The sequence below is a fragment of the Camelus dromedarius genome, chromosome 14 (genome assembly GCF_036321535.1).
Source record: "Camelus dromedarius isolate mCamDro1 chromosome 14, mCamDro1.pat, whole genome shotgun sequence".
Taxonomy (NCBI): Eukaryota; Metazoa; Chordata; class Mammalia; order Artiodactyla; family Camelidae; genus Camelus; species Camelus dromedarius.
Genome location: NC_087449.1, coordinates 25,226,064 through 25,247,133, shown reverse-complemented (window position 1 = coordinate 25,247,133; position 21,070 = coordinate 25,226,064). Strand labels below are relative to the sequence as shown.

At 41.6% G+C, this 21,070-nt stretch overlaps 2 protein-coding genes and 1 non-coding gene across 6 annotated transcripts in view; 1 reads left to right on the top strand and 2 right to left on the bottom strand.

Annotated features, from left to right (window-relative positions):
• Window positions 1–18,594, top strand: part of PATJ (PATJ crumbs cell polarity complex component) — a 291,022-nt gene extending 272,428 nt beyond the window's left edge. For 3 of the 4 annotated variants that reach the window (XM_064493517.1, XM_031465257.2, XM_064493518.1), the window contains 3 exons: window positions 8,996–9,102; window positions 12,226–12,349; window positions 16,596–18,594. In XM_064493517.1, the coding sequence (XP_064349587.1) occupies window positions 8,996–9,102; window positions 12,226–12,349; window positions 16,596–16,742 (378 nt within the window). In that variant the 3' untranslated portion in view covers window positions 16,743–18,594. The remainder of the gene's footprint in view (window positions 1–8,995; window positions 9,103–12,225; window positions 12,350–16,595) is intronic. The other variant, XM_031465262.2, reaches the window with a different exon arrangement.
• Window positions 1,188–2,512, bottom strand: LOC135322843 (fibrous sheath CABYR-binding protein-like). The gene is made up of 2 exons (XM_064493346.1): window positions 2,507–2,512; window positions 1,188–1,948 (listed from the first exon to the last, which is right to left on the bottom strand). Exons 1-2 carry the CDS (start codon window positions 2,510–2,512, stop codon window positions 1,352–1,354), a joined length of 603 nt encoding a protein of 200 aa, XP_064349416.1. The 3' UTR covers window positions 1,188–1,351.
• A 974-nt stretch (window positions 18,595–19,568) lies between the features above and the next one.
• On the bottom strand, window positions 19,569–19,643 carry TRNAT-GGU (transfer RNA threonine (anticodon GGU)). The gene has a single exon. It is a non-coding gene; the product is annotated as a tRNA-Thr (tRNA).
• Window positions 19,644–21,070: the final 1,427 nt, after the last annotated feature.

Here is a 21,070-nt window from a genome sequence, read left to right as displayed (position 1 = left end):
GGATTTTAGTGGTCTGGGATGCAGCTTGAACATTGGTATATTTCCAAGCTTCTCTGGTGGTTCTATTACATAGCCGGGGGGACGACCAGCTGATCTGGGGTTCATGATGGATAGAAAGCCAAGTGATGCCAGGAAGGGGGTGATAAGCTTCAGTAAAAAAGAACTAATGGTTTGGAATTTGAAGCAAAGACCTAGCGTAAGTCCTGTAGGACATGTAGGCTTTAGGATCAGAAAGGTGTCCATTTTGAATCCACTAACTCTTCAGTTTCCTCTAAATAGGAGTCGTAGCTCCTTTCTTCCAAGATTTCTGTGAGGCTTAGATGTGGCTTAACATTTAATAAAAAAGGTGGATTGCAAATGTTAAGCATTAAATAAATGAAATTTTATTACTTTCATTATAATAACTTAGTCTTGAAGTCAGAGGATGATAAAATTCCTTTTAAAACCCCGAAGTGCAGTGGTTTTCCAGGTGACAGCTGAGGTGATGGTGACATGGCTAGGTCACTCTCCCTATTCTTATTTTACTCCAAACTTAAAACATTTGACACTTCAGACCGTTATATTATTAAAGCAGACGCATTAAAATCAATATATTCTGATGTCACTAGAATCAGTGTCACAAGGTTCTAAATAAAAACATTAAGCAGATGTGCTTTCTACTTCATTAAATTACACCAAATGCCAGGCATGAAATATGGCAAGCTTTTTTTTTTTTTTTTAATGGTGGTGCAGGGGATTAAGTCCAGGACTTCGTGCTTGCTAACTACCACTGAGCTATTTCCCTCCCCACAAAGCAAGCTTTTTTTTTTGATTGTTTGTTTTAACTTACCCTCGTCTTAAGATGCTAACTATCTCAGGGATCATTATAACTAGACAACCTCCCTGTCTGTTTGAAGCGTATCGGCACTACGGATCTCGGATGCAGACCGGGCACAAGTGCTGAGTTTGTGGTTTGTACTACAAGATTGGGGTCCCAACAAATCTAAAGGTTAATCTGATTCCTTTATAGGATCAGCAGGGCAGGAAAGTTCTAAGCAAATTGTTTAAGCTTTTATACATTGTAATGTCCTACTTATCTGGAACATTTTTTGATTTTTCAATTCTTCGAAACATGATCCCCCAAACTGTCCTTAAGTAAAGTACTCATCCTGGGGTCTGTGCAATAAAGACCTATGCTTTATTACTCAGTTAGAAAACCAACATACATGGTCCTAGTATAGAACATACAGTTCTGATTGAATTTAGTCTTGCTTTTAACGTAAATTATTAAATGCTACAAGGAGCCAAAGCAAGAGAGAGCATATCAGAACAGATACCTTCCTACAGTAAAAGTTTGAGGAGGAGACAAAATTTAAGGAAATAAATATTGAAGGAGAAACTCTCTTGGAGGGGGAAATTCATTTGGAGGGGGAAACACAGAGTGAGGGGTGAGTTCTGTAGGAGCGGGAAACACAGAGTGAGGGGTGAGTTCTGTTGGAGCGGGAAACACTGAGTGAGGGGTGAGTTCTGTTGGAGGGGGAAACACAGAGTGAGGGGTGAGTTCTGTTGGAGGGGGGAACACTGAGTGAGGGGAAATTGCATTGGGAGGAGGAACCACATTTGGAGGGGGAAACATGCTTATTGGTTCTTCCACTGCTTCAAAGGTCTCTGTCTGTTCCTTAGGCTTGAAGGATAAGGCTTCTCCATCCTTCATTTCAAAAGTCTCATCCTCTTCCTCCTCTTCCTCCTCCAAAGCAGTGTCTTCCCTTTCCTCAGGCAGAGAGATTTCCTCTTCCTCTTCCTTTAAGCCATTGTCCTCCCTCTCCTCAGGTAGACAGATTTCCTCTTTCTCTTCCTTTGGGTCAGCGGCTCCCCTCTGCTCAGGTAGGCACTTATTAAATGTTTGATCATAACAAGATTGGGGAGATGTGAGAAAACAAAGTACTTCCGTTAAGTGTCTGGTGAGAGTCTAAACCGGTACAGCCACGTGGCAGCTTAGGAAGAGCAGTTAATTTGCCGTGTGTGTACCCATCACCCAGCAGTTCCATTTCTAGGTACCCACCTCAAAGAACCACTCTGAGTAATGTGAAAAGCCAGGCCATAGGCTAGGATCCAGTTGGAGCTGGCCCTAGCTGGGTCCAAGGACTCCAGACCCCACAGCTCTTGATAAATGACACTTTCAAGTTGCACAGACGTTAGTACCCATCATTTAAGGACCTCAAAACCTCTCTTCCTTACCCAGGAAACCCTGCTGATTCCCTCTCCTCTCTCCACTTAGAATGGCATGTGTTCACATCTGCCTCCCACACTGCAGGACGGCAGTGGCACTCCTGCTTGTTGGAGGGCAGGGAACACATGCGTTTCCCCTGGTGTCCTCCGCTCCCATCCCTGTCCTCAGAACCTGCCACAGAAGTTTGTACCCAGGAGTTCAAGATCTACTTAAAAAAAAAAAAATGAACCAACTTCCCATTAGCTTGTTTGACTTCCCTCTTCCTCAAACACAGAAATAAACCTGTCCCAGCCTTACCTCCATGCGGTAGTCCCTGGTGTTGCTGGGCGGAGAGCACTTCATTCAGGGTCGAGCCGAGACTCACAGACCATGACTTCTCTCCTCGAACTTGTACCCAGCTGAGCACACACACCCTTCAGAGATCAGATTATCTCCTTTCACCAGTCAGTCCCTGGAAAGACCAATCAACTCTGAGACAGGATGGTTGGTGCAAATGCCTTGAGGCTGTAAAGTCATCCTGGGGGTGATGGGTTTGTCTCCTTGTTTTCCTGCAAAAGACCAACCTATCAGAGAAAATCCTTCACATTTCCACCCAGTCCCTTGTGATCCACTCCTACAAAATAGGCAGGAGCCTGGTCAGCCCCAGGGATCATAGGTGCGTCCCTAGGATTTAATATTGTCAGTTGTTGGGAGGCCCATTTTATTCCAGAGTTGGGGATGAGCAAGAGACCTTCAGATTTTACAGCGATGTGAGTTTTTCTGTAAGATGGTGCTGTAGAATGTTTTTAGATTTTCTAGCTAGAGAAATACTTAAAATTTACCCAATTAGAACCATGACTTTGGCTTCACAGTTTATATGGATGATTCCATGGACTCCTGAAGGTTTATTCTCTTTCTAAAAGTTAAAAAGCTTTCCTCCTAGAACATCCATGGGGTGTCTACCTTCCACACCCCGAGCCCTCTCCCTGTAGACCGGGGGGGGTGGGGGGAGGGGTGCTTCCCCCCCACCCCGTCTTTTGCCAAGCGCACGCCATGAAGATCTCCCGCTCTACCTACATCTGCTTGTTTGACCTTCTGCCTCTCTTTCTTCCCGGCTCCACGTCTAGACTGTACTTCATTATATGTGGTGTGAGGCATGATACCTGGTGTAGGGGTCCAAGACCAGGTCGGTACCCTCTCACCAGGTGATTGCCAACACCATTTACCATTAAAAGCACAGGATTCTAGAGTGAAAATGACATGGATATGAATCCTTCGCTCTGTAGCTGACTTTGGGAAGTTACTTAGCCTCTCTGCTCCAGGTTCCTCTGTCTGCAATATGCGAGTAATAATAGTAGCTACCTCTGTAGGGACACAGAAGGGTGCTTAGCAGAGATAAAGTGCCCAGTTTATATTCAGTACCATGGTGCTGTTATATGTTGAATAAATGAGGCAGGAAGGAAAGGAGCTGGTTGCCATCAAATATCAGCTTTTGAAGGTATCCTTGACTTTCTTCCTCAGCTCCATGACGAATGGTCTGGCTCACGGTCAGCTGAGAGAGTACATGTCACTACATCCTGAATCGACAGGTTTCGAGTCTCTCTTTGAGTAGGGGTGCTCACGTCCTAACAAACTGAGCCATTCCATTCTGTAACTGCCTTAATTATTAGATTTTTATCTTTTTTTCTTAAAAGACTCAAAACCAGTCTCCTTATAACTTCTATCAGTCTCACTCTGTTCTGTGGAAATTCAGAAACTTGAACCCCATACACCCTTTTCCTTAGGAAGGTTTTGGGTTCATTCACTTATTCCTTCTACAGATACTCATTAGGCAGTTGTGTGCTGGGACCTTCACATTGAGAGCTGTCCTTATCCCCATGAATCCTTGGCTGGGTGGGAAAGACAGTTAACAGTCACACAAGTATGTATCATGATAACTTGTGAGAAATACTCAGAGTGCTACGGAGAGGAAAACAGGAGAAATTAAACGCAAGTAGTCAAAGAAGGCTTGTGTAATGGAAGTGGCTTTTAAGCTGATGCCAGGCCTACCAGCTTGGCAGCAGAGGGGTAATTCCAAGCAGAGAACTGCAGAATGTGGGATGGAGTGGAGGATATAGATGGGATTAGAGGGGTAGGCTAGGGAAGGAGATTTGTGTATATAATTAGGGAGTCTTAGTTTTATTCCAGGTGCAAAGAGAGACCACTAAAAGCTTTTAAGTAGGGGAGGGACCCTATCCATTTTATGTTTAAAAAGATAACTGGCTGTTGTATAGAAGAGAGATTAGAAAGTGAGGGGGAATTCCAGTTAAAAGGCAGTTGATGATGGATTAAATTAGGAGGGTCACCATAGAGATGGAAAGTAAACAGATCTGAGAAGTATTTGGGAGGTAGAATCCAGAGGTTTTGGTGGTAGATTACACATGGCAGGTGAGAGAGGGGGTATTAATTTGATATTCAGAATACGCACCAATGTTGTCAGCATCTTAGCTTCCTTTCCAGTTGGACGGCCACCAGCCAGCAATGGAGTACTTTCAATAACATGCCTAGTGGGTTTCTAATTAGGCAGCTGAACGTGCCATCTACTAAGAAGACGAAAACTAAAGGGAAAATGAATTGAAGGGATTTGGTTGTTGGATCAAGAGTTTGAATTTGGTTGTGTTAATTTTAATAAAGGTTTTGAGATATTAAAATCCAGCTCTTGAGTTGGCAGTTGGATGTAACAGACTAAGCTGGGAGTCATCAGCATGTTGGAATCGAAAGCTGTGGGAATACATATGCTAAGATGTGAGTGTGCAAGTGGGGAGTGGGCCCCAGCTGCCGGAGGAAAGCCAGAGAGTGGGTCATGACGTCTGGGCTGGGCAATAGGGATGGCAGCTGGAATGGAGCGGGCTTTTGAAGATGGTGTGGGCTAAGAGTAGATAGGATTACATAGGTCACATAGGTCACATGCAAAGATGACTCCACTACACTTGTTGGGGAGGAGAGAGAAAAAAAAAAAAAAACTAGTGGTAAGTGGAGGGGAGAATGTCATTTTCCTCTTTGTATCTTATCCTAAATATTTCCCCAATTCATTCATTCTTTACATGATAGTATTTCCAGAAGAATCTGTAACTTATGCATAGCAGTGTTTTCTCCCCAAATAGGATGCTTCATCCAAAATGTGTTCTGATCCAGCCAGGGCTGGGACTCAGGCTGGCCTGTGGCTTTCCTTGTTCTAAGTACTCTACAAACAGATGTAACTAAGTTACCTATTTAGGCAGTCTCATCCTCTGTTGGCTTATTCTGAAACTGCAATCAAATCACACTCTTTTGCACTGTCGTCACGCTAAGACCCTTCACTTGGTACTTGTTCATAGTTTTTGGGGTTTTTTAAAACTAATTTATTGTTATTTACTTATTTATGTATTTAGCAAGGGGGAGGTAACTAGGTTTTATTGCTTATTTTTAGAGGAGGTACTGGGGATTGAACCCAGGACTTCGTGCTTGCTAAGCATGAGCTCTACCACTTGAGCTATACCCTCCCCCTGGTACTTGTGCACTGTTATAACCTAGAACCGATCGTCAGAAGCAGGGGTAGCCCAGGAATTCTTGAGAAAGAAGCTCTGATAACTTGTTGAGGTGGAAGACAACTCCAGGATAAGCCGACAAGCCTTTTTATGATTCCCATTTAAGAGATGAGGAAGCTGAGACTCAAGCACAGTGTCATTTAAACGGCAAAAACGGAACTTCATTCTGTGTACTAGAGCTGCAGCCATATTTCTTAATGCTTTGGAACATTTTTTGCAGAATAGAAATATAAGTGAATGTTTAAACATCGTTATTCTATACTTTCGTTTTGGACCATCTGAAAAGCAAATCGTAGGGAGTCAGAGATATTCTTTCTTTCATCCACTAAATATTAATTGAACACCCACTATATGCCAGACACGTTCTACACAAGGGGGATGCAGTAGTGAATAAAACAGGCAAACTTCATACCCTCACATTCTAATATGAAGTGATAAGATAAATAAGGTAAAATATATACAATTAACCAGATATTAATGGTAGTAAGAAGGAAACATAAAACAGGCAAGGGAAATATTGTTAAACAAAATCCAACTGAATAAGTTTGAAGAGCTTTTTGGCTTTATTCAGTGATGCAGGAAGTGGGCAAGTAGAGTGGTGCTCCAAGGAGCCGGTCTAGGTGGAAGGCTTTTATAGGGAGAAGGAGGGCGAGGAGGAAGTTGAAAGAGTGGGTTATTTCAGGCAAGGTCACGGCCCCTTAGGGGAAGGCAGGGAGTCTCATCAAGCAGATCACCTCACTAGTGCTGATGGAGACCTTCCCGACTGATTGGTTTAAAATTCCACTCCTAGGAGGGGCTGAACAGCAGTTAGGTTAGGTTAGGTATTAAGTCCTGGTGGAGCTCAGCATATATGACTCCTTTTGGGGCCTGTTTCTTTTCTTTCTTTCTTTTTAATTAATTGTTTAATTGAAGTGTATTTGATTTACAATGTTAAATTGCTTTCAGATGTACAACATAGTGCTTCAGTGTTTTTATAGAGTACACTTCATTTGAAGTTACTATATAACATTGGCCATACTCCCTGTGCCGTGCATTACCTCTTTGTATCTTATTTATTTTATATCTAGTAATTTGTATCTTAACCCCTTCCTTATCTTGCCCCTTTCTCCACCCCTCTCCCCACTGGTAACCGCTAGTTTGTTCTCTGTATCTATGAGTGTGTTTCTGTTTTGCTATATTCATTTGTTTTAATTTTTAGATCCCATATATAAGTGAAAGCATACAGTATTTGTTTTTCTCTGTCTGACTTACTTCACTAAGCACAATACCCTCCAGATCCATCTGTTGCAAATGGCAAAATTTCTTTTATATATATATATTCTGTTGTGTATATATACCATATCTTCTTTATCCATTCATCTCATGATGGACATTTAATGTTCCATACTGTTTTCCATTTTGCACCAATTTACATTTCCACCAACAGTGTACTGAGGTTCCCTTTTCTCCACATCCTTGCCAATTTATTATTTGTGATCTTTTTAACAATAGCCATTCTGACAGGTGTGAGGTGATATCTCGTGGTTTTGATTTGCTTTTCTCTGGTAATTAGTGATTTTGAGCATCTTTTCTTATGCCTGTGGCCATCTGTATGTCTTCTTTGGAAAAATATCTATTCAGGTCTCCTGCCCATGTTTTATTCAGGTGGGTTTTTTTTTTTGATATTGAGTTATATGAGTTTTTATATATTTTGGGTATTAACCCCTTATCAGATGTATCACTTGCAAATATCTTTTCCCATTTAGTAGGTTTTTTTGTTTTGTTTTGTTGATGGTTTCCCTCGCTGTGCAAAAACTTTTAACTTTATTTTCCATTTGTTTATTTTTGCTTTTGTTTTCCTTGCCTGAGGAGACAGATCTAAAAAAAACATTGCTAAGACTGATGTCAAAGAGTGTACTGCTTATGTTTTTTTCTAGGAGTTTTGTGATTTCTAGTCTTACATTTAGGTCTTTAGCCCATTTTGAGTTTTTGTATATGGTATGAAGAATGTTCTAATTTCATTCTTTTCCATGTACCGGTCCAGTTTCCCCAACACCGCTTATTGAAGATGCTATCTCTTCTCCATTGTGTATTTTGCCTCCATTGTAGTAGATTAATTGATCATAAGTACATGGGTTCACTTCTGGGCTTTCTGTTCTCTACCACTGATCTGTGTGTCGGTTTTTGTGCCAGGGCCCTGTTGTTTCTTTTTGAACAATATGAAATGTTAGGCTGAGGTGTTGGTGTGGAAATTTTAAGTAGAGTAGCCAAGGAAGGTGACTTTACAGTAAAGAGCTGAGGGAAGTGAAGGCGCTCACCCTGCAGATTATGAATGCCCAGCATTCCAGGCAGAATGTTGCAAGGCACCGAGATGGAGATGTCTCTGGCATGTTAGAGGAACAGCCAGGAGGCCAGCGTGGCAGGAACAGAGTGAAAACAGAGGAGAATGTTAGGAGATGAGGGCAGAGACCTAACTGGGCAGATCATCTACAGATGGTCTTAGAGGTCATCGTAAGAACTTTAGCATGTGATCCAGAGGAGCCCAGATTTCTTTTGGACAATTTTAAGCAGAAGAGTATATTGCAACAGGACCATTCTAGCTGCTGTAGACCCAAGTGGGGAGGCTATTGTAAAACTCCACGCAAGAGATGGTTTTGTAGAAAGACCAACAGAATGTTATGAGGATTGAATTTGGGTTATGAAAGAATAGCGAAGGATAGCACCAGGGTATTTGCTGAAACCTAAAGAATGAAGTTGCATTACCTGAGATGAGGAAGGCTAGGGAGCAAAGGTGGAGGCAGGGGAGTGGCTCAGTGCTGAACATGTTAGGTTTGAGATACCTGCTGGACATCTCATGAGGGCTGTCAAATTGGTGATTGGATATATAGGTCTAGAGTTAAGAAAGAGGTGGTGCTGGAGAGTCAGGAATTAGCATTACACAGCTGATATTTAAATTCATAAGGAGACAACTAAGGGGGTGTTGAGATGGAAAGATAAGAAGCTCAAGGAGTGAGCCTGGGGCACTCCAACAGAAGTTTGGGAGATCTGAAGGAATGGCCAGAAGGGAGAAAGAAAGCTAGTAAAGCATAGTGTCATGAAAATCAAATGAAGGAAATAGTTTAAGAGAAAGAATAATCCATTGTGTCAAATGCTGCAGGTCAGTTAAATAAGATGAGACTGAGAACTGACCGCTGGTTATAGTATGGTTTCTCTAATGCTCCCCGACTTGTAACGGACTGTCTTGTTCTGACTTCTCCCCCAGGTTGTAGCAGACACCAACATAAGCGCCATAGCCACTCAGCTTGAGAACATGTCCACGGGCTACCACCTTGGTTCGCCCACTGCTGAGCACCATTCAGAAGACACGGAGTGAGTATTCTAGACGCAGGGTGCCTCTCAGGTGTGTGGGCAAAGCTCAGTGAGACCTTTTCCAGATCGTAGAGTGTGCTCTCTACAGGAGAGGAATGGGAAAGTGCACATTACCTTTTCTAATTCCCAGAGAATCTCCAGGAAAGCACCAGGGTTTCCCTGCTTCTCACAAGGCTTTGTTAACAGACTGTTGCCGCAGGGCCCGCACACACTGCATCTGGCCACCTTGACCGGTGCCTGGAAGAAACCGCAGAGTTACAGCCCAGGTGCACACTGCTTTATTATGCAAGAAACCAGGTTTCCTCAGTTTCCTAAGCTAAAATCGTGTTCTGAGGTTAAATCTTCTTGTCACACTTGCTGGCATTCTTGATTAAAACCAGTCATTGCAGTTAAGGTTGCTCATTAAAACAGTGCTTCTCAAACTAGGATGTCCAAAAGAATAATCTAAAGAGCATATTTTTAAATGCTGATTCCTTTGGCCCCATTCTCAGAGATTCTGAGTCGGTGGTCTGCAGCGCGTTCTCCAGGGAAATGCTGCAGATGAGCTGAGGACCACGCTTTGAGAAAGGCTGCCCAGAGTTAGTCTTCTCAGTCCCACCAGTGCCTGGTCGCTAGCAGACACTCAATAAATGTTTGCTGACTCATCTGAATGGTTTATTGGAAGGATCTGATGATCATAGCCATGCCCAACATATTCCTGGTAATTCGTGAATTTACATGACAGCCTTGAGTTTGTTTTTCTGGAGGAAAGAGTATTAAACTAGGCTCATTTTACTTTTTCTCATTATGAAAGTAATGAGTGCATGCTATTAAAATGTGAAAAGTAAATGGAAATATAACATTTTCAAGCTACAGTGGCCTTTTCTTTTCAAAAAAAAAAAAATCATGATCCTATGTGAAGCATAGTGTACACTTAGCATACTTGGATGTGTCCATGGAAATACAGAGCTACCTTGCCATCTTGGGTCCTTTCCACAGCTCCTGGCAGGCTGGGAACCATTAGTATAAAAGAATTTTAAAATTATTTATAATCCAACCACTGTTAACATTTGGAGATTTTTTTTTAACCAGTCTTCCATATGAAAGTAAATTAAGACTAATAAAGTGTGAGATAAATGGAGGCAAACTCCATCTCATGTTGCCAGTTGAGTGGAGCTGCATTCCTCCCCTCCCCCAGAAAACACGGCTCTGAGTGTGATTAGGCACAATTATGAAGGTCTCTAATGATTTGGTGGCCCCCAGAGGGTAGCTCTAAAACAGTGGTTTTGGACATCGAGGTTCCCACTTCAGTATCCTTAGAAATGGGGACTATGTTTGAAAGAGGAGACATGAATCAAGTTCATGTCTAGCCAGTGGGCTATCACAGAGAGTGCTTGTAAGGCCACAAAGTAATGAAAGGCAGAGCCTTATCCATGACGTCACTCCATTCAGCCGTAGAGGGTAATTCATCATTATTTCAGCAGATATTTATCGAGTGCCTTCCTAAGGCTAGACGCTGCACAAGTGCTGGGTCCTGAGGATTCAAACTTAGAAACGTAGGGAAAGGCACTGCCCCAGTCCTCATGAAACTGCCAGAGAATTGGAAAAACACATCCATAGATTCATGGCTATAAAAGAGTTGATAAGTGTAGGAGAGCTAAGTTCAGTAAGAGAGAGAAATAAGCACAGGGCCCTGTGAAACCACGGAAGAGAGGCATAACTCAATCCGGGAGAGGCACTCATACTTGAGTTTTAAAGTATTGGAAAAAGCAGGAGTGGCATTTGAAACATAGCATAGACATTCGGCAAGTACTGTGGATGCTTGCTATAAACAGCCAGTAGGTACATCAGCAAACAACTGGTATCAGTGTAAACCGGCTGAATCAAGCCTAAAATAAGCCGGGCGAAATTAAGGAGGCAGAGGGGGAAGAATATTCTAGTCAGACAGAACAGCATATTCAAAGGTTGCTCATACCCCAGTTTTGCAAATTTCTCTAAATGCGCAAATGGCCGAGCTTATATCAGATGGCTCTGCCTCTCGGACATGCATGCTGCCGCAAGACAGGTGACCCTGCCAGGATACGCATATGAGCTTCCTGCAAGTAAGACGAAGGGTCAGGGGTACCAGAGTTCCTCCAGGTTTTACCCTTCAGACAGCCACATTTGGGAATAAGAAATTGGCATTAGTTGCTTAGCTTTAACTACTTAAGCCCACACGGGTAATTTAACTTTCAGCCATGTTGTTTCTGAGAGAGATGACTTCCACACTGGACGAAGCTTTGAAAATCAAAATGATACATTTGGAACAGATTGTCTTCATCCATTTTGCTTCACCTTGGTTTCTCTCCTCTCTCCTGGCTTTCAGTTCTCATTTACACAGTCATGATGCTGAAGTTACGACAGGCACCGTGCTTGGTGCTGGGAATGCTCAGAGGACAAAAACTTAAGGAGTTCATAGTCTGATAGAGGAGAAAGAGGGTTTAGGAACCATGATACAATATGACAAATGCCATGTGGAAATCTGGACCAAGTGCAAAGGGAGCACAGAGAAGGCTGAAGCTAATGCTTCCAGGGGAGTTAGGAAAGCATCACGTTGGAGATGGAGTGCGTTTTGAAGAATGAGTTCCTACCCTCAGAGCAAGTGAGGGATCAGGAGCCGTGAGGATATTCCAGCAGAACAAGAGCGGCCGCGGACAGAGCTCTCGGGCAGCTGTCACCTGTTCTGTTCGGAAGTCCACCTGCAGACTGCGGTGTACCGCAAGCTCGGGTGATGCCCCCTCCAGCTCCATGCACATTCTTCAAGGGTGTACAGACAGTTCTGTTCAGCTTTAAACAGTAAGTTTAAAAGTTAAAAACTAAGCAAATAGAAGGGTGCTTTGACAACTTCAGCATCATGACTTTATTTTTAGTTAAAAAACAGTGGGTTTTTATCAAAGAGAAACCCCTAAAACATCAAGAATATTGGCATGAAATGGGTAATTTAAAAATAAGTTTCTAGATTGGTCTCTTGACAGTTTGATCGGATAAACTGACCTTCATTGTTTCGCAGTATGAAAGTCTCTCTCAAATCTGTGTTCTTCCATGAAAATGAAATTCCCTCTCAATATCTATTCTTGAATTAAACAGCGTGCATTGTGTTTTCAGAACACCTCCACCTAAGATTATTACTTTGGAGAAAGGCTCTGAAGGATTGGGGTTTAGTATTGTAGGGGGTTATGGAAGTCCCCATGGAGACCTGCCAATTTATGTCAAGACTATATTTGCAAAGGTATTTTTTTCCTTTTTATTGTACTTATTTTTTCTTTTTTTTTTTTTTTTTTTTAATGAAACCTAGGTGAGATTTTTTTTTTTAAGTGCTTTGCTTTGCTCTTCTTTGGGCTAAACCTTAAATACGTGCATGCATGCTTATTTCATTTTCATCTTACAGAAAATTCCCGCACCAGACGAGTGAACAAAGAGTTCTTTTATAATAGTGGAATCACAGGAAATGTAAATTTCTTTGGACCCTATTACAAAAGTAGATGTCAACAGATTTTAGAGAGTGTCTTCTTCAGCAACCAGTATTAGGAGCATACCACACTCTTAGGAAGAGCTTTGGCCCTGGAAGTATTCTCCTGGGCTGGCACAAATATTGGACTTTCTCCTTTAAGAAAAGACAGCAGAGGGCTATGGCATAAAGCTTTGTACCAGCCACAGATCAGTGCAGCATCCTTGACTGCCCATCACCAAAACCTCAGGACGCTTTAGCTGAAGGTAATTTCTCTCTTCCAATAGTCTGCCAAGTACTTGCAGAATCAGCCCATGAGTTAGACTAAGACTGGATAATGGTGTTTTTCAGGAAGTAAATATTCTAGTTCCTCCTGCTTAGTACACTGGTCATGGTGTACATTTCTTACTGCTGCCTTTAGATGGATCTTAGATAAGCTTTTGATTTCATCATTAAAGCTGGAATTTAAATCTATTATAAACTTTCTAAATCTCTGAAAATTATTTAGCATTGATATTACAACTTTTTAATATCATTTGGTTATTAATCATTTGTTTATTAATTGATCTGATTGCCTCCTAGTGCTTTATTTCCCTAAGGAAATAAAGGTCTTCAAAAGAAATAGCTTCTTTCTCTTTTTAGAAAGCTATGTGATACACTGCGTACAAGTTTGCTTTTACCTTGCAGATCTTATCATCTGTTAATTGGGCCTAATCGTGACCTGACATAATCCTGAAGTCATTTGGCACTTGCTTTTGGCACACATTAGACAGCTGCAGATTTATGTATCTGTTTCCATCTTGCTGGGGTGCCTAAGGAGAAATGTTATTCCCAAACACACATCTGTTAACCTGGTGATAGACAAAAGGGGAGAGGGAAGGCAGATCAGAAACTTTCTGGATAACAGTGCTGCCCCAGTCTAATAGTTCCCACGGTGGATAAACTGCTTACAGACCCTCTTTCTCCTAAGATAACATCGTAAGTAGCTGTGATGATTCTTTGTAGGGGAGGGGGCATTGTTATACTTTGCATTTAAAAGAGCCAGCTCTGTAGATAAGGACAGTGGAAAGGCTGCAAAGTGAACCCCCACCTTTTACCAAGCTCTGCCTGCCTGCCTTTGCTTCTGGGAAGCCCCTCCAGAATGTGTGGAATCACCAGCTCACTTGATAACTGTGGGTAGATCCGCTAGGGTCCAGAGAGAGGACTGGGTAGCTTCTAAGGCCTTTTGCCCTGGGGCCCAGAGTTGAGCAGGCTGCAGCCGCTGTCCCCACCTACACAGTCACAGACACTGGTGGGACCAGCCAGGCTCGGTCTCTCAGGTCACCAGAGCACACGTTGCTGGCAGATTTTTGAAAAGAAACTACCATCAAATCACAGTGGGACGAGAGTAGTGGGAATAATGAATGGACTGAGGCGCACACAGTATGCCCTTTTCGAAGGTCCCCTTCAACACTGAAAGTGCTCATTTAGGAAGCACCTTTGTAGGTAGTACCATGGTAGTAAATATTGAGTACCCTTGGTATGTTTTATTTTTTAAGGACTGGACCTTCTTGGTAACGTGAGGCACACCTGAAAAATGAAAAACTCTGAATAGAAAAAGAGAAAATTTCCAAAGTCCTAGCTAGTGACTTAGATAGTCCAGTCTCAATAAAAGAATATTCCAATGCAGATAATTGTCATTGTTATTCACATAGTTCCATAGTTTATTATAAGAAGACTTTGATGACTTTTTCTCTCTTTTTATTTGTTAGAGTGAACCAGTTGTATCATAATGTATAAGTTTTCTGTAGAGAAATCAGTAAACCAAAAACTAGCAAAGGAGTTCTTTTAATGGTGAAGTCTTTCTACAGCAAATTCTGACGCTAAGCTAAAGATTTCCCCCGTAGGCATTTTGAAGATCTAAGAACTATAGCTACATGTTTTCCTTTTTTTTTTTTTTTAAACAGTGAATATATATCCTTTAAAACATTTATCTCTGATGCAGGTTTCTGGATCTCAGATGTCCACAAGGTGTGGATTATTATGTGACCTTTTTGGTGTCCTGAGCATCTTTTAATTGTTCTCTTGCTCAACTAAGAAGTGATTCATTTGGCCCATCCAGGTCTTTTTTCCCCTCCAGAAATAGGAAGCCTCACAGGCACTTCAGGGGTGTAGGATTTGTGAGACTTAGTCGATCTGTGTAACAGGCTGGAACCTTCAAAATCACAGCCAACTTTAGGTCTTAGTCCCTTCAGCAGCCAGATTTTACCAAAAACCAACAAGAAATTGGCCTAAAGACTTCAACAGCCCTGGAAAGTGAGGGAGCAGTGTTTTGGAGCCTGTGAAATCTGAACACATGAGTTTGATCATCATTCGAGTTTCAGCTGATTACACTACCACCATTGTTGAGTTAATACTGTGTGCCAGACACTTCGTCCTTAGAACAGGCCGACAGGTGGAGAACGGAGCCTGTTTTGCAGCATCAGGGAAGGTGAAGTGACCAAGCTGGGACACGGCACGTGGGTAAGGCCACGCTCCCCAGCTAGATGGAGGTCTGTCTGGGGGCCCCTTGTTTCTTCCTTCCCTTTGTTTAGTGCACGAACGCCACACTGATAAAGCAGGAGAGGAGATGCGGGTCAGTGTAATTATCAAGGAAGCAAGGCAATGCCTGAGATGGTGTGCGCATCTTAGAAAGTTGCAAAATCATCTTTTTTTGCATTAGTGAAAATAAAAACTTGACCTTAATGTCCTTTTAAAAAAACTAGTTACATAGGTATCTGAGGTTTCCTGAAACCCTTAAATCTCAGTCTGTAAAATGTATTAAAAATCAAGGTAGCCAAGCCATTCTGATTTTATTCATTAGAGTTAGTTGTTTAATCCTGTCTTTAGTGCAGTGAACAACTTTCTTAAAAGAAAAAAAAAGATTTGAATAAAGCTGCAAATTACTTAATCTTGGTATTTTCCCCCCAGTGTAGTCCTGGCTGTGAGTACTCTTTTTCACACGTCTATACATGAATTCCACCCTTTTCGTGGTTTTGAAATTCTAGATAATTCACCCACCACTCAGGACCTCCACACTGTGTGCGGGACACAGGTCTCTGGAGCGTTAGTACCTCTTGGCTTGGCTCCTGTGTGAGTCAGTCTGGGGCCAGGTGCCTGTGGGCCTTGATTAATTTCCCCAGTAGCCTGACGTCATTCAGAGGACTCTTTTTGGCACTAACTTTTCAAGGGATTCTCACAGTTACCCTGACAGATAGAAAAAGCTTCCTGTGAATCATTTTCTAGATTTTTCCTTTCCTTAGCTGTCCAAAGTATATCCAGTAATATCATGGCATTTTTAGATACTCAGCTTAAAAAAATGAAAAAAAAAGCCCAAGTTTCACTTGCTTTGTGCCATTCTGAGGAGCCATGCATGACTGAGTATGTGATGAAAGTAGTCATTTAGAAACCTGTTTAGTTGGATCAAAGATAAAGTTGAAGCTTTTGAATAAGATATTGCACAATTTTAGAGATGCTCCACTTTTGTGTATTTATATATAGAACAGCTTTATTGAGATATAATTCACATACCATACAGTTTACCCATTTAGAGGCTACAGTTACTTTTTGACGAATTACCACAGTGCTGCTAGCTTTATCATACAATGGGAGCCCTATATAATGATGGTGTTGACAACAAAACTAACACCAGATTCAGTTCTGCCTTTGTTTGTTGCATATTCATGAATATGACATGATATGACATTCAGATTCCATTGAGTGCTGAATATTGAAATAAGGTCCTACTTGATTAAAAGAAATGGGAATGTCACTACATTTCTACTAGTATGTTATGTAAACAATGCATAATTACGGTTATTATACAACCATTATTCAAGTAACATATCCTACATTTTTCTTAATCTTCTTAATTTAAAAACATTACCTAGAAATGACTTTAACTGGTAGTTTATAAGATTATTCTTTTAATATGCACATCATAGTATTTATGTTATATGAATAGTAATTGCATCACCCTGGATTAAACTGGAATGTTTCTTGTTTATAGGGAGCAGCTGCAGATGACGGCCAATTGAAGCGAGGTGATCAGATTTTAGCTGTTAATGGCGAGACTCTGGAAGGTGTTACTCATGAGCAAGCTGTGGCCATTCTAAAACGCCAGAGAGGGACTGTAGTCTTAACTGTGCTGTCATGAGCCTTGGGCCCTGAACACAAGATAGATGCTGTAGAATATCCATAGGAAGACGAAGTTCTGAAAGAGGATGAAAAACAGCCTCAACTAAAATCCACCTTCATTCTTACCGACTTACCCTCTCCGCACAGGAGACATGGCCCAAGTTTCATGTCAATTTCCCAAGTCAGCAATCTAATATTTCCCAGCATCTGTCACCTCTTGTTGAGGTTAATTTCTAACAGCTGAATGAGTCTTACCCGTTTTGCATTTAACATCAATGTCTGTCAACTGGTAGTAAGTGGTTCTGATTATATTTGCTGAGCTGAAGTTAACAGCCTCTCATTCCTTGTGTCCTTCTCCCATCCCTACTCATACAAAGGCTGAGCAGCATCCTCGGAGCTCATCTGATGAACAGAAACAAATGTTAAGCAACTTGTCATCTCACTCATGATTTACTTTTGCTAATTGTCTCTTCAAATACGCCAGAAAACATTAGCGGTGTAATTAACTTACCAGTGAGCCCCATGATGAAATACCAAATTCTCCTGTGGGAAATTACTGTGCTCTCTTCTGTACGACTTACCATCAAGTAAGTCTCAAATTCATTTCTCTGCATAGATCTTTATAAGCTAGTCATTGGTGATTATGATGAGTCAATTTGCAGACTGTAATTTAAAAATTCTGAACGGCTTTCTAATTGTTTTCTTAGCTACATAAATGCATACCACTGAGCAAATGCACCTTATTCTCAGTGGGAACAATTAGCATCCATGTTCTGAATTCTAACAATGCTAAATTATGCTCAAGTCTGGGAAGGTCATCTAGAGTTAAGGCATCTCCGTAGGCAGACGTCATCCCCACCCCTCAGGATGCACATGAGGAGGTAGAAGCCCCAGAACCACACTGCAGAGATCAGCAAGTTTTGCATAAAGTCAGCCGAGGTCCGGGTGGCCTTAGCCTTGTGCAAAGTACAGTGACAAATTTGAGTACCCCTCCTCTTGGCTCCGTACCGGTCAGTCCAGCAGCACAGACTGTAGGAACATAGATGGAGCAACACGCTCAGCCACAAAGTGACTGAGCAAATGAACTGAGCCTGGGAATCAGTGAAGGCTCCTTGGCTAATGTTTCCTGTTCTCCAGGGAACCTCCTGTTTCCTGAAGTTTGCATGCTAAGAAAGCAACTACAGCAGAAAATACAGGAATACCTTTAAAGTCGGTTGGGAGCATTCTTATCCAGGTATTGCAGGAAAAAGAGGGAGATGCTTACAAGTGAATGTTATAGGTTCTTATGTAAAAAATGCCACAAAAGATAGAGTACCAGGATTAGTCCTAGAAGTAGTTCAGCGTTATTTAACTGAAACACAGTGCTGCAGGTGGTTCACACAATTATCGAAATGTAATGGGCTCTAATTTAAAATGTTATTTAATAAGTATAGATTTTAATTGAGAACTATCTTGGAATAGATGTAATCACAAAGTGCATTAACTCTTGTTGGAATATTTTGTGGTTATTCCAAAGTATAAGAGTGCCTAAATTTTATGTTGAAAATCTCTTTCATGACTGGTATTAAGTTTTCTGAAATCACACATGGCTTTTGAAATTTCTAATGTATCCCAAGATACGCAGTGTTGTTAGATCTTATCTTTCAATGCATGAGATCCTGTCAGACTCAGAACATTCTATGTTAATTGTATCTGCAAGAACACCTCAAGCAGCCAAGAAGAAATGAAGCCCAAATAAAACTTGAGAATGCACCTTAAAAAAAAATGTGTAGGTATCTAGATATCTAGATATATATACAGACACACATTTGAAATGTGATTCTGCTTGATTGGATGGAATGGCCATTAAATGCACATTTTGAAATAATAAATCATTGTTGTGTTTATTTACACACTATCCTTTTGGGACGTGCTACTAAAAGTCTATTGATAAAGGAATTGTAATGCTTTATACTCCTTGCTGCAGTAAATTGATAAAACTAGTGCTTCTCCTAACTGGCCCTGTCTCTGCTTGCATGACTAATAATTAACTGACTTCCCAAAAACATTTTTTTTTCATCAGAACTTACCAACAAGCTAAGAGGACAGAAGATGGGAATTTGTGACAGGAGTCATTTTCTCATCGCCACATAGATTGTTATAGCCTCGTCATTTGGGCCGTTTAAGCATAGTAATGATATCACTAGAGTTAGCATGAGAGAGAAGTCAACCAGGAGAGAGAAAACTGCTGAATGTTTGTGTGCTTAAGATGTTTCCAAAGATTCTAAATAAATGTAGCTGCCAAGGAGCAAGTGGAGTTTTATTATATACAAAAAAAAGTTTAATTTCTGATTCTGATTTTGTTTTTTCAACAGTTATTTTGTTCCTTAATAGGAAAAAAAAAAATCCAACTTTTCACAAGGTTTTCTGGTGTCCTGTTAAAATCTGGAATCCATTAATGGCTGTCTCATGTTCATTGCCAGCTATGTTTTCAGGCATTAGAAAAGATCCTTCACAAAGGAGCCGGTATAAGAGTCCAGAAGGTGAGTCTTGGCATCACAATGCCAGAGTCTGAATCCTGACTCAGTAGCCATGTGACTTTTTCCAAGTTATTTCTTCAGTTAGAAAGGGAGTGAGGGGGTTTCAAAGCACAATAATGAGTAAACCCAAGTCGAAGCCTTAGTCTTGTGCTTGGCTCATAGCAAGCACTACATAAATAAATAGTAGCAATAAACCTCTTGACCCATCTATGGAGGTGGTCTGAAATTAGGCACTTATGCTGGTGACTAGTGGTTTCAATCAGTAATGCCTTTAAAAAATGTTTCTTTCTAGGGGGGAATAATTAGGTTTATTTATTTATTTCTAATGGAGGTACTGGGGATTGAACCCAGGACCTTGTGCATACCAAACACACACGCTACCACTGAGCTATACCCTGCCCGCCCTTAAAAGATAATATTTCTGAGGATGGCTTAGTTTTGAATTGTTGCTCAAAATCAGATAGCAAAGTGTGTAACTGATTCTAATGCTGTGAGCTTGAGGAACTAGACCCTGTGTCATCAAAAAGCCACAGCCAAGCTGAAACTAAGGCTCGCCACGGGATGTACCTGGGATAGGGAGCAATACCAACTCCCTACGCCTGCCGCCCCCCTCCAGAACCAGGCAAGGCACCTCAGTCACCATCAATCTTTGGCAAGGAATTTTAACCTGATATGCACCTTAATTCCAGGAATTTGGAATTGTAAACTGCTGTTTCTGTTAACCCAGCCACTCCCTTCTTCCCTTCTTCACACCCAGCCACTGTCAAAGAAGTCAGCCCCCCCCCCCACCAGATGGTAAGCTTTGAAAACAGGGACTATGTTGCATCCGTCTTCACGTTAATTCCACCCAATGTGCTTTTCATTTCCTTCCTCGTGTTGATGTTTTCTTTTACACTGGAGGTCAGCAAGTTTTCATGTGAAGAACCGGATAGCAAATACTTTAGCCTTTTCAGTCCTCTGCAATCTTTGTCATAACTACTCAGCTCCGCCATTGGAGCGTGCGTACAGCAATAGACAGTACATAAATGAGCAAGCTGGCTGTGTTCCAATAAAGCTTTATTTACAAACACAGGCAGTGGGACAAGTTAGGCCCACAGGCTGTACTCTGCCCCTGCTTTATACACTTGAATATATTCTAAGGTTTATAGTAGTTAAGATCCTTATCTGCTATATTCCATTTTCGATATCCCTGAAGCTCTTTCTATTGCTTATCTTTCCTGATTAAGGTTGGGTCTTATTTTTTGGCTTCTTTGCATGTCTTGATAATTTTTTATTGAATGCCCAGCATTGTAAACTTTACATTGTTGGGTGATGGATTCCTTTGCATTCCTTTAAATAGCAGTGGGCTGTTCTGGCATTCAGTCATGTTGCTTGTGATCACTTTGATCCTTTCAAGTCTTGTTTTTAGGCTTTCTTAGGGTAGGTCTCATGCAGCCCTTCAGGCTAGTTTTGTCCCACTATTAAGGCATTATTCTGAAATTTCTACCCAATGCTCATAAATTATGAGGTCTTTTCACTCTAGCAAGTGGAAACTATTCATAGCCCAGGCTGAACTGCAGGTGGTCCTTTCCTGGCCTTGAGGAGTTCCCTCTCATGCACGTGCAGATCAGTATGCCAATCACGACTTAAGGGGGCCCCTCTGCAGGGCTCTGTAGCTCTCACTCTGCAGCTCCCTCCTGGCCAGCGCCCTGCCTTACCTCTTCCCCATCTTGGCAGCCCCGAGCTTTGATCTCCCTCCGCTCCTCAGGGAGTCTCTCTGGTTCCCATTTCCTGGGCCTTGTGGCCTGGACACTGCCTGCTGGCAGTAAACTGGGGCACTTGCAGACCT